Here is a 12,149-nt window from a genome sequence, read left to right as displayed (position 1 = left end):
AGATAATGAGACTGTGAAGGTGCCAGTAGGGTATTATTTCAAGAGTGGAGTATTGATGAGGAAGTGGAGACCACCTAGGATTCCTACAAGCGAGGATTGGGCAGTTTTTCCACCAGGTATTCGTTCCTAAAGTTCACTGGAATGAAATTTTGACTTTGGCTCATAATATACCCTTGGGTGGCCATTTTGGTGTGAGGAAAACTGTGAACAAGGTTTTTAAACATTTTATTGGCCTGGGTTGAGGAAAGATGTGATGACATTTTGCCGAAAGTGTCACACTTGTCAGGTTGTAGTTAAATCTAATCAAGTCACCCCAGTGGCCCCATTACAACCAATTCCTGCATTTGGTGAGCCATTTTCTAAAGTTATTGTAGATTGTGTGGGTCCATTGCTAAAAACTATTGGCCACCAATATTTGCTGATTCTCATGTGTACCGCATCTAGGTTTCCAGAAGCGATACCTCTTAGGAATATAAAAGCCAAAACTGTGACAAAGGCTCTCATAAAGTTCTTTACTTTATTTGGATTACCTAAAGAAATCCAGCCTGATAAAAGAGTAATTTTATGTCTGGATTATTCCAGCAGATAGTTTATAAACTGGGAGCCAAACAGATTATATCATCTGCGTATCATCCCGAATCACAAGGGGCCTTAGGGAGGTTCCATTCTACCCTTAAAATTATGATTAGGATGTTTTGTGTTGAAAATGAGGAAGATTGGGATGAGGGAGTTCATTTGTTTTTGTTTGCAGTACGGAAGTTAGTGCAGGAGTCCCTAGGCTTTAGTCCGTTTAAACTTGTGTTTGGGCACAATGTCTGAGGACCTTTGGCATTATTAAAAGAACAGTGGGTTAATAAAGAAGTACATAGTAATTTATTGGATTATGTCTTAAAATTTAAGGGAAGATTGCATAAAGCTTGCAGCTTTGCAAGGGAAATTTTAAAATCTGCTCAGGAAAGAATGAAAACTTGGTGTGACAAGGATGCTAGAACGAGGGTGTTTAAGCCGGGAGATATGGTGTTGGTTCTTTTCCCTGTGCAAACGAACCCTTTACAAGCTAGATTTCATGGTCCTTATGAGATTATATCTGAAGTTAATAATGTGGACTATGTGGTAAAAACACCAGATCGATGAAGGCCAACGCAACTTTGTCATGTAAATATGATAAAGCCTTATGAGGGGAAACAGTCTGCAGCTATGACTGTTGTTGTCAGTGACAATAAGTCTGACTTCCCTGGGAACTTGGTAGCTGATCCATCTGAGGCTTATTTTAAACCAAACATTATTTCTGCCAGACTAACAAATTCGACAATTTTGGACAATATTGCTGAGAAATTGGCTCATCTACAGCCACAACAGAGACAGCAAATGAAACAGTTAATCATGAAATTTGAGAATTTATTTCCAGACGTTCCCAAAAGATTAAGGAGCTGGTGGTAGACCTGAGGAGAGCTAAGGTACCGGTGACCCCTGTTTCCATCCAGGGGGTCAGGGTGGACATGGTGGAGTATTACAAATACCTGGGGATACCAATTGACAATAAACTGGACTGGTCAAAGAACACTGAGGCTGTCTACAAGAAGGGTCAGAGCCGTCTCTATTTCCTGAGGAGACTGAGGTCCTTTAACATCTGCCGGACGATGCTGAGGATGTTCTACGAGTCTGTGGTGGCCAGTGCTATCATGTTTGCTGTTGTGTGCTGGGGCAGCAGGCTGAGGGTAGCAGACACCAACAGAATCAACAAACTCATTCGTAAGGCCAGTGATGTTGTGGGGATGGAACTGGACTCTCTGATGGTGGTGTCTGAAAAGAGGATGCTGTCCAAGTTGCATGCCAGCTTGGACAATGTCTCCCATCCACTACATAATGCACTGGGTGGGCACAGGAGTACATTCAGCCAGAGACTCATTCCACTGAGATGCAAGACAGAGCGTCATAGGAAGTCATTCCTGCCTGTGGCCATCAAACTTTACAACTACTCCCTTGGAGGGTCAGACACCCTGAGCCAATAGGCTGGTCCTGGACTTATTTCCTGGCATAATTTACATATTACTATTTAACTATTTATGGTTTTATTACTATTTATTATTTATGGAGCAACTGTAATGAAAATCCAGTTTCCCCCGGGATCAATAAAGTATGACTATGACTATGAATCACAGTAGCCTCACATGATGTAGATTTTGGAAACACCAAAAATATATAGCGACATCCATATTGAATGAATGTGGAAAAATGTAAACTTGCTGAACAAGAAATTAAGTATATGTTAAAGACAGTGATATTATTAGACTTTCTACTTTGGATTGGAGTTCATCTTGTGTCGTGGTGCCTAAACCAGATGATAGTATTAGGTTTTGTACTGATTATAGGAAGGTGAATGCTGTAACAAAAACTGATGCATATCCAATCCCTCGGGTAGATGCAACACACATAAAAGTTGCTGGTGAATGCAGCAACTTTTATGTGTGTTGCTTGAATACCAGCATCTGCAGAATTCCTGTTGTTCCTCGGGTAGATGACAAGGTTGGAAAAGCTAAATTTCTTACAAAGATTGATTTGTTGAAAGGGTATTGGTGTGTTCCATTAACTGACAGAGGTAGAGAAATTTCTGCATTTGTGATGCCATCTGGGTTATATGAGTATAATGTTCTGCCATTTGGGATGAAGAATGCTCCAGGAACCTTCCAGAGAATGATTAATTCTGTAATTCAAGGGTTAAAACATACAGATGCCTATATTGATGATTTAGTCACAGGGAATGACACTTGGGGGGCACATATGTCTGCAGTAGAAAAACTGTTTGACAGGCTTTCAAAAGCTAACCTAACTATATTAACTTAGCTTGTTAAACCTTACTTCTAATTATTACCCGTTACCCGATGCAAGAACACACAGTACTATGGAGGATAAAGCAACAGCTTTTTATTAGTAGCCGCTACTGGAGAGAGAGCACTTCTTAGGCACACACAGGGTGCCCGTACCATAGGTCTCTCTCACCAAGCTTACAGATACAGAGTTTTTATACCCTTTTTGTCATGTACGCAGGAAAAAAATTTTTAGCTATCCCCCATAGTCACAGCCCAGCAACAGTGGTATTTTGAGACAGGGCCATCAAACTTAGACAATGTGCACAATGAGGTAATTCCTCATTTTTCAACTGTAGTTCCACATTTTTTGAGACAGAATATAATTATATTACCACATCCTATTCTGCAGGTGCAAAAGCCAACAGAGCTTAGCTTGACGTCTAATTTTTACATGTCAGCAGAACAAATTAGCCCTTTACCATCTCAAGCTAAAAGTGAATTTGGGCATGCCGCTGTGACCTATCTTGGTTATGTTGTGGGTCAAGGCAGGTTAGCTCCTGTTCAGGCAAAAGTTCAGGCAATTTTGGAGGTTCCCACTCCAACTGGTACAAAAACTCTCAGAAGATTCTTGGGAATGGTAGGGTAATACTGTAAGTTCTGTAAGAATTTTGCCGACACTGCCCTTTCGTTAACTAACCTCCTGAAGAAAGGTGAAAAGTTTGTTTGGACAGAGCCTTGTCAGGAAGCATTTAGTAAATTGAAAGCTATCCTGTGTCACCAACCTGTGCTCAAATCACCTGATTTTGAAAAGGCATTTTCCCTAGCTGTAGATGCTAGTGATGAGGCTGCAGGAGCAGTCTTACTACAAAGGGATAATGATGATGATGATGAACATCCTGTGGCTTATTTTTCCAAGAAATCTAATGAGCATTAAAGAAATTATTCAACCATAGAAAAGGAATTATTATCTCTAATTTTGGCTCTGCAAAATTTCGATGTGTATGTTGGCACAACTCAGAAACCACTCGTGGTTTACACCGATCATAATCCATTGGTATATTTGAGTAAACTGAAAAATAAAAGTAGAAGATTACTGAATTGGAGTTTAATTTTACAAGAATACAGGTTTCCCCCGCTATCCAAATGTAGAGCATTCCTCTGAAACCATTCGTAAGCCGAAATGGCGTAAAGCAAAGAAGCAATTATCATTCATTTATAATGGGAAAATTTTTTGAGCGTTCCCAGACCCAAAAAATAACCTACCAAATCATACCAAAATAGCGCATAAAATCTAAAATAACACTAACATCTAGTAAAAGCAGGAATGATATGATAAATACATGTATGAGAAATAATGTATGAACAGTGTAGATTCACTTCTCAGAATCGGGAAGTTTGAGCCAAAATTGATTTGTCGAAAAAAAAAATCAGCACGTACACGCATGTGCATCTCATGCATTCGCACATACGTGCATGTCACTCGTGCTCACGTACAGGCATTCGCACGTCAGGCATGCCCACACACCTGCCCGCACATACGTGCATGTCACTCATGCTCACGTACAGGCATTCGCACGTCAGGCATGCACACACACCTGCCCGCACAAGGCTTCATGGTCATGGTAGTCTTTCTCGGGGTAAACATAAGTTTAAAGCGAGTGTCTTTTTTCGTAAAAGTGAAAATCCTCTTTCGGTTAACGAAAACAGGTAATAATGTAGGTCTTTCGTAAAAGCGAAATGTCGTAAAGAGAACATTGGGAAAGCGGGGGACACCTGTATGATCACTTAATAACTCACCTTAAAGGCAAAGATAATGTAATTGCCGACTGTTTGTCCAGATGTAGAACTTGTAATATAATTCTGATATTTTGTTTACACTCTTGTCATATGTTATATTAGTTGTAGAGTACTGTATCATTAACCATAGAAAACCATAGAAACTACAGCACAGAAACAGGCCTTTTGGCCCTTCTTGGCTGTGCTGAACCATTTTCTGCCTAGTCCCACTGACCTGCACACGGACCATATCCCTCCATACACCTCCCATCCATGTATCTGTCCAATTTATTTTTAAATGTTAAAAAAGAACCCGCATTTACCACCTCGTCTGGCAGCTCATTCCATACTCCCACCACTCTCTGTGTGAAGAAGCCCCCCCCAATGTTCCCTTTAAACTTTTCCCCCCTCACCCTTAACCCATGTCCTTTGGTTTTTTTCTCCCCTTGCTTCAGTAGAAAAAGCTGGCTTGCATTCACTCTATATATACCCATCATAATTTTATATACCTCTATCAAATCTCTCCTCATTCTTCTACGCTCCAGGGAATAAAGTCCTAACCTATTCAACCTTTCTCTGTAACTGAGTTTCTCAAGTCCCGGCAACATCCTTGTAAACCTTCTCTGCACTCTTTCAACCTTATTAATATCCTTCCTATAATTTGGTGACCAAAACTGAACACAATACTCCAGGTTCGGCCTCACCAATGCCTTATAAAACCTCATCATAACATTCCAGCTCTTATACTCAATACTTTGATTATGTGACGAGAATACACATAAATTAAGATGTTTGCTGGCCTGGGCTAGCATCAGTGGCATCAGCAGTTGGTCTGCCACCTGTCCTCGGGAAGGAGAGATAAGGAACAATGAAGCAGCATCTGGAGATGTGTAATGAAGGGATGGGAGAGAGAGCTGTCTGGAGCGGCTCCCCCTTTGAACCCTGAACTGTTTGAAGTGATGGACAGGCGATCTGGAGATGTGTAATGAAGGGACGGGAGAGAGAGCTGTCTGGAGCGGCTCCCCCTTTGAACCCTGAACTGTTTGAAGTGATGGACAGGCGATACCCCAGCAGGGGGATAAAAAGGGATAGGTTCGCTAAGGCAGGACACACACTTCACTCGAGGTAACGAGACCCTGGAAGTGGTGCGCCTCTCACGAGTCGGTGGGAATCTCTTGGATGGCTGATCGGGGGGATCAGCCTCAAACGCACTGGGTGGAAAGGTACGATCAGCGGGAACCCGGTGTGTATCCACCCTCGCTTGGGTGCCGGATTCACTGCAGAGGATCGACCGCATCTGGAGGAGGGGTCACAGTCGGTGACCTCAGGTGACATCACAAAGGACCCGCCCGAAAGCTGCTTGTGAGCAATATCGCCGGTCTGTGAGTGGAAGCCGTTCTGAATGATCAGTCGTTCCCGTTCTCTCTCTCCCTCCCCCCACGTTGTCCATCGCCATGGCAACAATTACTGCGAACTGAACTAAATTGGACTGAACTTTGTGTCACTTTGAAATTGGTCATTTACCCCTAGACAACGATAGAGCTTGATTGATGCTGTTATCTTAATTCTGTGCACATGTGTGTTTATCATTGCTGAACTGTTGCACTTATTATCCTTTTGATTAGAGTACGGTGTTGCTTGTTTCTTTAATAAAACTTTCTTAGTTCTAGTAATCCAGACTCCAACTGAGTGATCCATTTCTGCTGGTTTGGCAACCCAGTTACGGGGTACGTAACAATTAATAAAGGCCAATGTACCAAAAGCTCTCTTTACGACCCTATCTACCTGTGACGCCACTTTTAGGGAATTTTATATCTGTATTCACAGATCCCTCTGTTCCACTGCACTCCTCAGTGCCTTACCATTAACCCTGTATGTTCTACCTTGGTTTGTCCTTCCAACATGCAATACCTCACACTTGTCTGTATTAACCTCAATCTGCCATTTTTCAGCCCATTTTTCCAGCTGGTCCAAGTCCCTCTGCAGGCTCTGAAAACCTTCCTCACTGTCTACTACACCTCCAATCTTTGTATCATCAGCAAATTTGCTGATCCAATTTACCACATTAGCATCCAGATCATTGATATAGATGACAAATAACAATGGACCCAGCACTGATCCCTGTGGCACACCACTAGTCACAGGCCTCCACTCGGAGAAGCAATTCTCTACTACCACTCTTTGGCTTCTTCCATTGAGCCAATGTCTAATCTAATTTACCATCTCTCCATGTATACCTAGCGACTGAATTTTCCTAACTAATCTCCCATGCGGGACCTTGTCAAAGGCCTTACTGAAGTCCATGTAGACAATATCCACTGCCTTCCCTTCATCCACTTTCCTGGTAACCTCCTCAAAAAACTCCAACAGATTGGTCAAACATGACCTACCACGCACAAAGCCATGTTGACTCTCCCTAATAAGTCCCTGTCTATCCAAATGCTCGTAGATTCTGTCTCTTAGTACTCCCTCCAATAATTTACCCACTGCCGACGTTAAACTTAATGGCCTATAATTTCCCGGATTACTTTCTGATCCTTTTTTAAACAACGGAACAACATGAGCCACTCTCCAATCCTCCAGAACCTCACCTGTAGACAACGACATTTTAAATATTTCTGCCAGGGCCCCTGCAATTTCAGCACTAGTCTCCCTCAAGGTCCGAGGGAACACCCTGTTAGGTCTCGGGTATTTATCCACTTTAATTTTCCTCAAGACAGCAAGGACCTCCTCCTTTTCGATCTGTACAGTTTCCATGATCTCACTACTTGTTTCCCTTAATTCCATAGACTTCATGCCAGTTTCCTTAGTAAATACAGACGCAAAAAACCTATTTAAGATCTCCCCCATTTCCTTTGGTTCCGCACATAGCCGACCACTCTGATCTTCAAGAGGACCAATTTTATCCCTTACAATCCTTTTGCTCTTCATATACTTGTAAAAGCTCTTTGGGTTATCATTCACTTTGACTGCCAAGGCAACCTCATGTCTTCTTTTAGCCCTCCTGATTTCTTTCTTAAGTATTTTCTTGCACTTATACTCCTCAAGCACCTTATTTTCTCCCTGCTTCCTATAAATGTCATACAACTCCCTCTTCTTCTTTATCAGAGTTGCAATATCTCTTGAGATATTGTATGTGTACTGTGCAATTTTGTAAATTTAGATCAAAATTTTCTTTTCTTGGAAGGAGGTGTTACCTGTCCCGTGAGTATCTCTTGAAATGATGTCTTATGTTATTGGAATGATGTAATGGTCTGGTGCCATTGGAATGATGTAATTGTCTTGTGATAATGGGGTGATGTGATGTCACGTGATGGCATGTTCTAACTGGTATATAAGGGGAGACAGCAGTTATTGCGTAGTTCGTTTTGGTGGGAACTCACCGTTGGTAGTTACGCCATCGGAGAAGAAGAGAGAGTGAGAGTGAAGAATCCGAACGAACCCCAGAGGGATTGGAGTTAACCAGCGGCATTCGGCGTATTACAGGTCTGACTGACATTTGGAACCATCCATACGTGGCACGCACGTTTTGTTAACTCTTACACAGTTTGGGTATTGTGTGATGACCGCTTCCGGCAGAAAGGTCAGTTACTTTGAGAACTCTTATTCTGCGTCACACCTTTGGAAAAGGTATTTCTCAGCTGGAACCGGCGTCAGCAGTTTCGACTTTTCTTCATCACAAGGTTCGGGAAGTCTCTCCTCTCAGTTATTTCATAAATCATATGGACTTATTAAACTACCACCTTAAGACTGTGCTTAAATGAGATCTGTTGAGATTATTTTACCAATTAAGTTCTGGTGTACTGGAAAACCAGATAAAATGTTTGTTTTATCATTAAATTGCATTCCTTCTAATGCCTGCTCTTCCTATTGTTCACTGACTGGTATCGTGTTCTTTAGATGCTTATTTTCTTTGCCCTAAGCAGCAGTGGAACTGTGAATTGATTCAAGGAGAATTATCGATTAAATGTGCTTATTATCTAGCACAACATGGCAATCAAGTCTATACCTGTTACCAAGCAATCCCATCAGTCCCATCTCCTTATTTCCTTGCTACATTATTTTCTCTTATTTGCTTATTAACTAACACATTGATTTTTTTCCCCACTTTCTTTCACTAAGGAGTAATTTACAGTAGGCAATTAATCTACCGGCACATCTTTGGATTGTGCGAAGATCTGGAGCACGTACTGGAAATTTACAAACTCCACGCAGACATTGTATCTAGATCCCTGGTGCAGTAACAATGCTGCCCTCACTGTTACTGTATTTGCCCATGGTAAATCATGGTAAATTGTTTTGATGGGCAGATCAAATCAATAGTGTATGGTTTTAACCTATTATTTGTGTTTGTGATGTGAAGTATTTTGAAAAGTATTAATGATCTATTTTTCTTTCAGAGTGTCTGTTGCTGGCATGTGTATGATTGGGAAGTTCAACTGAAGTTGGCGTTGGTCCGCAGTCGTCATTTTGAGACTATTTGCAATATCTGATGCCATTTTGGAACAGAGGACATCATGAAGTTAAAGCAGCGTGTTGTTTTACTAGCTATCCTTCTCGTTATTTTTATTTTCACTAAAGTGTTCCTGATTGACAATTCAGACTCATCTGCAACTAATCGAGAGGATCAACATTCTTTCCAGCGTATGATGGATAATCTTAAAATTGAACTGAATCCCAGTCTGGAGCACACTCTACAGTCACCATGGGAAATTGCAGCGCAGTGGGTTGTTCCCAGGGAGGTGTATCCCGAAGAAACTCCAGAGCTTGGAGCCATTTTACATGCTATGGCCACCAAAAAGATAATCAAGGCTGATGTGGGCTACAAAGGAACCCAGCTGAAAGCTCTGCTTGTTCTTGAAGGTGGTCAGAAGGTTGTGTTCAAACCTAAAAGGTATTTATTTCTATACACACACCTTAATGATATTAAACTGTAGGACTTCCTCCCTCTCTTTTTGTCTTTTTACCCAAAATGTTGCATCCCCTGAAATATTTCTATGCAAGCATAAAAATATCTTGATGTTGCTGCTTACGCAATATTGTAACAAGTTCCTGTACCTTTTGGGTATACCCTATGAAAAGGCACTAATGTCTGCAGAGCCATCATTAGTAAAATGATGAAATTAACACCTTACATGCTGTAATAACTTAGTAATTGTATGAACAGATTTGAAGTCCAGTTCATTCCAGATTTGAAAATGTATGAAACTCATTAAAGTCTAGTTGTGAGTGATCTTGTGCCCCACTGCTCCCAACCTCTCATTTCTACTCGTTCTCCAAATGGATTTTTTTAATCAGTAAGTATTGTTGCGATGAGAAAATTGGTTTTTAAAAAAACAGACCTGATAATTCTTGTGTTGCTATGATACACCAAAATCTATTTCTTTCAATGATAGTATCAAAGGTGGAAAATTGTATCTGTATCTCTGTGATAAGAGGATTTTGAGGAATACTGGTTGAGAAAAATATTCATCTGAATTTTTTTTAATCTTACAGGTTGGTAATATTTGAACATTTCCATTTTTGCTTTGGCCGATTTATTTTTTGCTGGGGTTGGTTATGGAATATCAAAAATTAAGTAAACTTAATGCATCCTGCATTTTGTTCTAGCATAAACACTGTTGGAGGAACTCAATGTCAACTGCTGAATTCCCTCTCCAAATAGTGCCTGATGCACAGAATTCCTCAATAGTGTTTTGTTTTTGCTCAGGTTCTGGCATCAGTATTCTTGTGCCTCCATCTTTTATTTTGGTGTAGTGGACTAGAGGTTATTTGAGACATTAATAAGTCTTGCCTTTTTGTAATGTATAATTTTGCCTCAAAGTGCTAATATTTGAACGTTTGCTCTGATTGACCCTGCTCTCAGTCCATGTATTTTGAACAGCTAGTGCCCAATGTAAACTGCGTAGAAGAGCATTTATATTTAAATATTCACGGTCGCAGAAGTTACCAACTGCTGTTGATGCTGGGGCTCATATTTGGAGTACTTCAAATTCTTGGATCATGGTGATCAATGTTGTCCAAGGTTGGACAAAAACATTTAGAGTGCAGAAAGAGATAATTTAGTCCATCATATTCACATGGCCAAAAGTGAATGATACAAGTTACCTTCAATTCCCAGCTCTTGGTCTATAGTTTTAAAAGTTATGGTGTCTTAAGTTCTCTTTCAGATGTGCATTAACTGAAACCTATGTACCCACTCATTTTTCCTGAGTTTTAGGATAGTTTGTCAGACTTGTATATCTCAGAAACAGGCCCTCTGACCTGACTTCTTTACCCATCTGTACCAATCCTGTTTGATTACATTTGGGCCATATCCTCCTCTGCGTTGTTTACTTAAATTTTTGTCTGCATGGCTTGAGGTAACTTTATTTGATTCCACCACCTCCTCTAGCGACCTGTTTCGGGTATGAATCATTCTTTGTGCAGGAAAAAAAGCTTAACTCTCATAACCTCTTTATTCCTCTTACCTTTCACAAACCTTTACCCTCTTACTGTGGGGAAAGATTTTGACAATTTACCCATGTATGATGCTGGAGGAACTAAGCAGGTCAAGCAGCATCTATGGAGAGGAATGAACAGTCAATGTTTTAGCTGATACCCTTCATTGAAAGGAAGGGGGAAGAAGTCCTTCCTTGCAACACACTCTCTTAAATCCCTTTCTGTCACATCTGAAACTTTTTGCCCCAGAATATGGAGCCGCCCTTCCCTCACTTACATTTCTGAGATTGCAGCAATTTCATAATTCCATGTGCTGAACCACGCTCTCAGCTCATCTTTCTTATCTGTGGGACTCCTAGGATTAAAATAGATGTTGTTAAGCCTCCCACCCTCCATGCAACTCCTCGTCTAGACTTGTCTGCATATCAGTCAGGCTGTATGACTCTGAACAGGACAGAGGAACTTCAATGCAAAGATGCTTTTGGACAAAACAGATTTGGTCGAGAAATAACATAGACCAAATGACATAGTTCCAAAGGATTTTCTGTGCATATGTATATATCTTTGGAGGTAGTAGGACTTGTGGGAGAGCATTTATTTCATAAATAGAAATATCAATTGAGACTTAACAGTTCAGAAGCAAGGATGTACTATTGAAATAAAAGAAGCATAAATGCTTAGCAGTCCAGACAGTAGCCAACAGACCATGACAATTCATCAGAATGTTTTATTGAATCCTTAGTTGTGGCTGAATCAGCATTTCAGTGAAGAACTGTGTCCAAATCTGATTAAGATGAATGTGTTGTACCTCAAAGGCAATGACTTGTATGACCTGGCAGTGAAGCCTAGAACATGGAAGGTCGACAGGGAAATGACCCTCAGTATGTTGCAACAGAAAGAAGGGGCATAGTGACCACATTGAATAGAAGTGACAGTGATCATTACTAAATGATTACCAAATCAAAACTAAGCTAATTACACCTAATTAGTGTAATTTGTCTGTCTGTACCTGGTCCATATTCCTCCATTGTCTGCACCTTAATGTGTCTTGAGAACTTTTTAAAATCCCCTATCATATCTGCCTCTACCACTCCCCCTGGTAGCACATTCCAGGCACTCAGC

At 40.8% G+C, this 12,149-nt stretch overlaps 1 protein-coding gene across 4 annotated transcripts in view; it reads left to right on the top strand.

The window, feature by feature from the left end:
• The window catches only part of fam20b (FAM20B glycosaminoglycan xylosylkinase), a 107,712-nt gene that overhangs the window by 18,840 nt on the left and 76,723 nt on the right, over positions 1–12,149 (top strand). For all 4 annotated transcript variants that reach the window (XM_063063713.1, XM_063063714.1, XM_063063715.1 and 1 more), the window contains exon 2: positions 8,987–9,480. In XM_063063713.1, the coding sequence (XP_062919783.1) occupies positions 9,104–9,480 (377 nt within the window). In that variant the 5' untranslated portion in view covers positions 8,987–9,103. The remainder of the gene's footprint in view (positions 1–8,986; positions 9,481–12,149) is intronic.

Source organism: Mobula hypostoma, chromosome 12 (assembly GCF_963921235.1).
Source record: "Mobula hypostoma chromosome 12, sMobHyp1.1, whole genome shotgun sequence".
Taxonomy (NCBI): domain Eukaryota; kingdom Metazoa; phylum Chordata; class Chondrichthyes; order Myliobatiformes; family Myliobatidae; genus Mobula; species Mobula hypostoma.
This window is presented reverse-complemented; position numbering and strand designations above follow the sequence as displayed.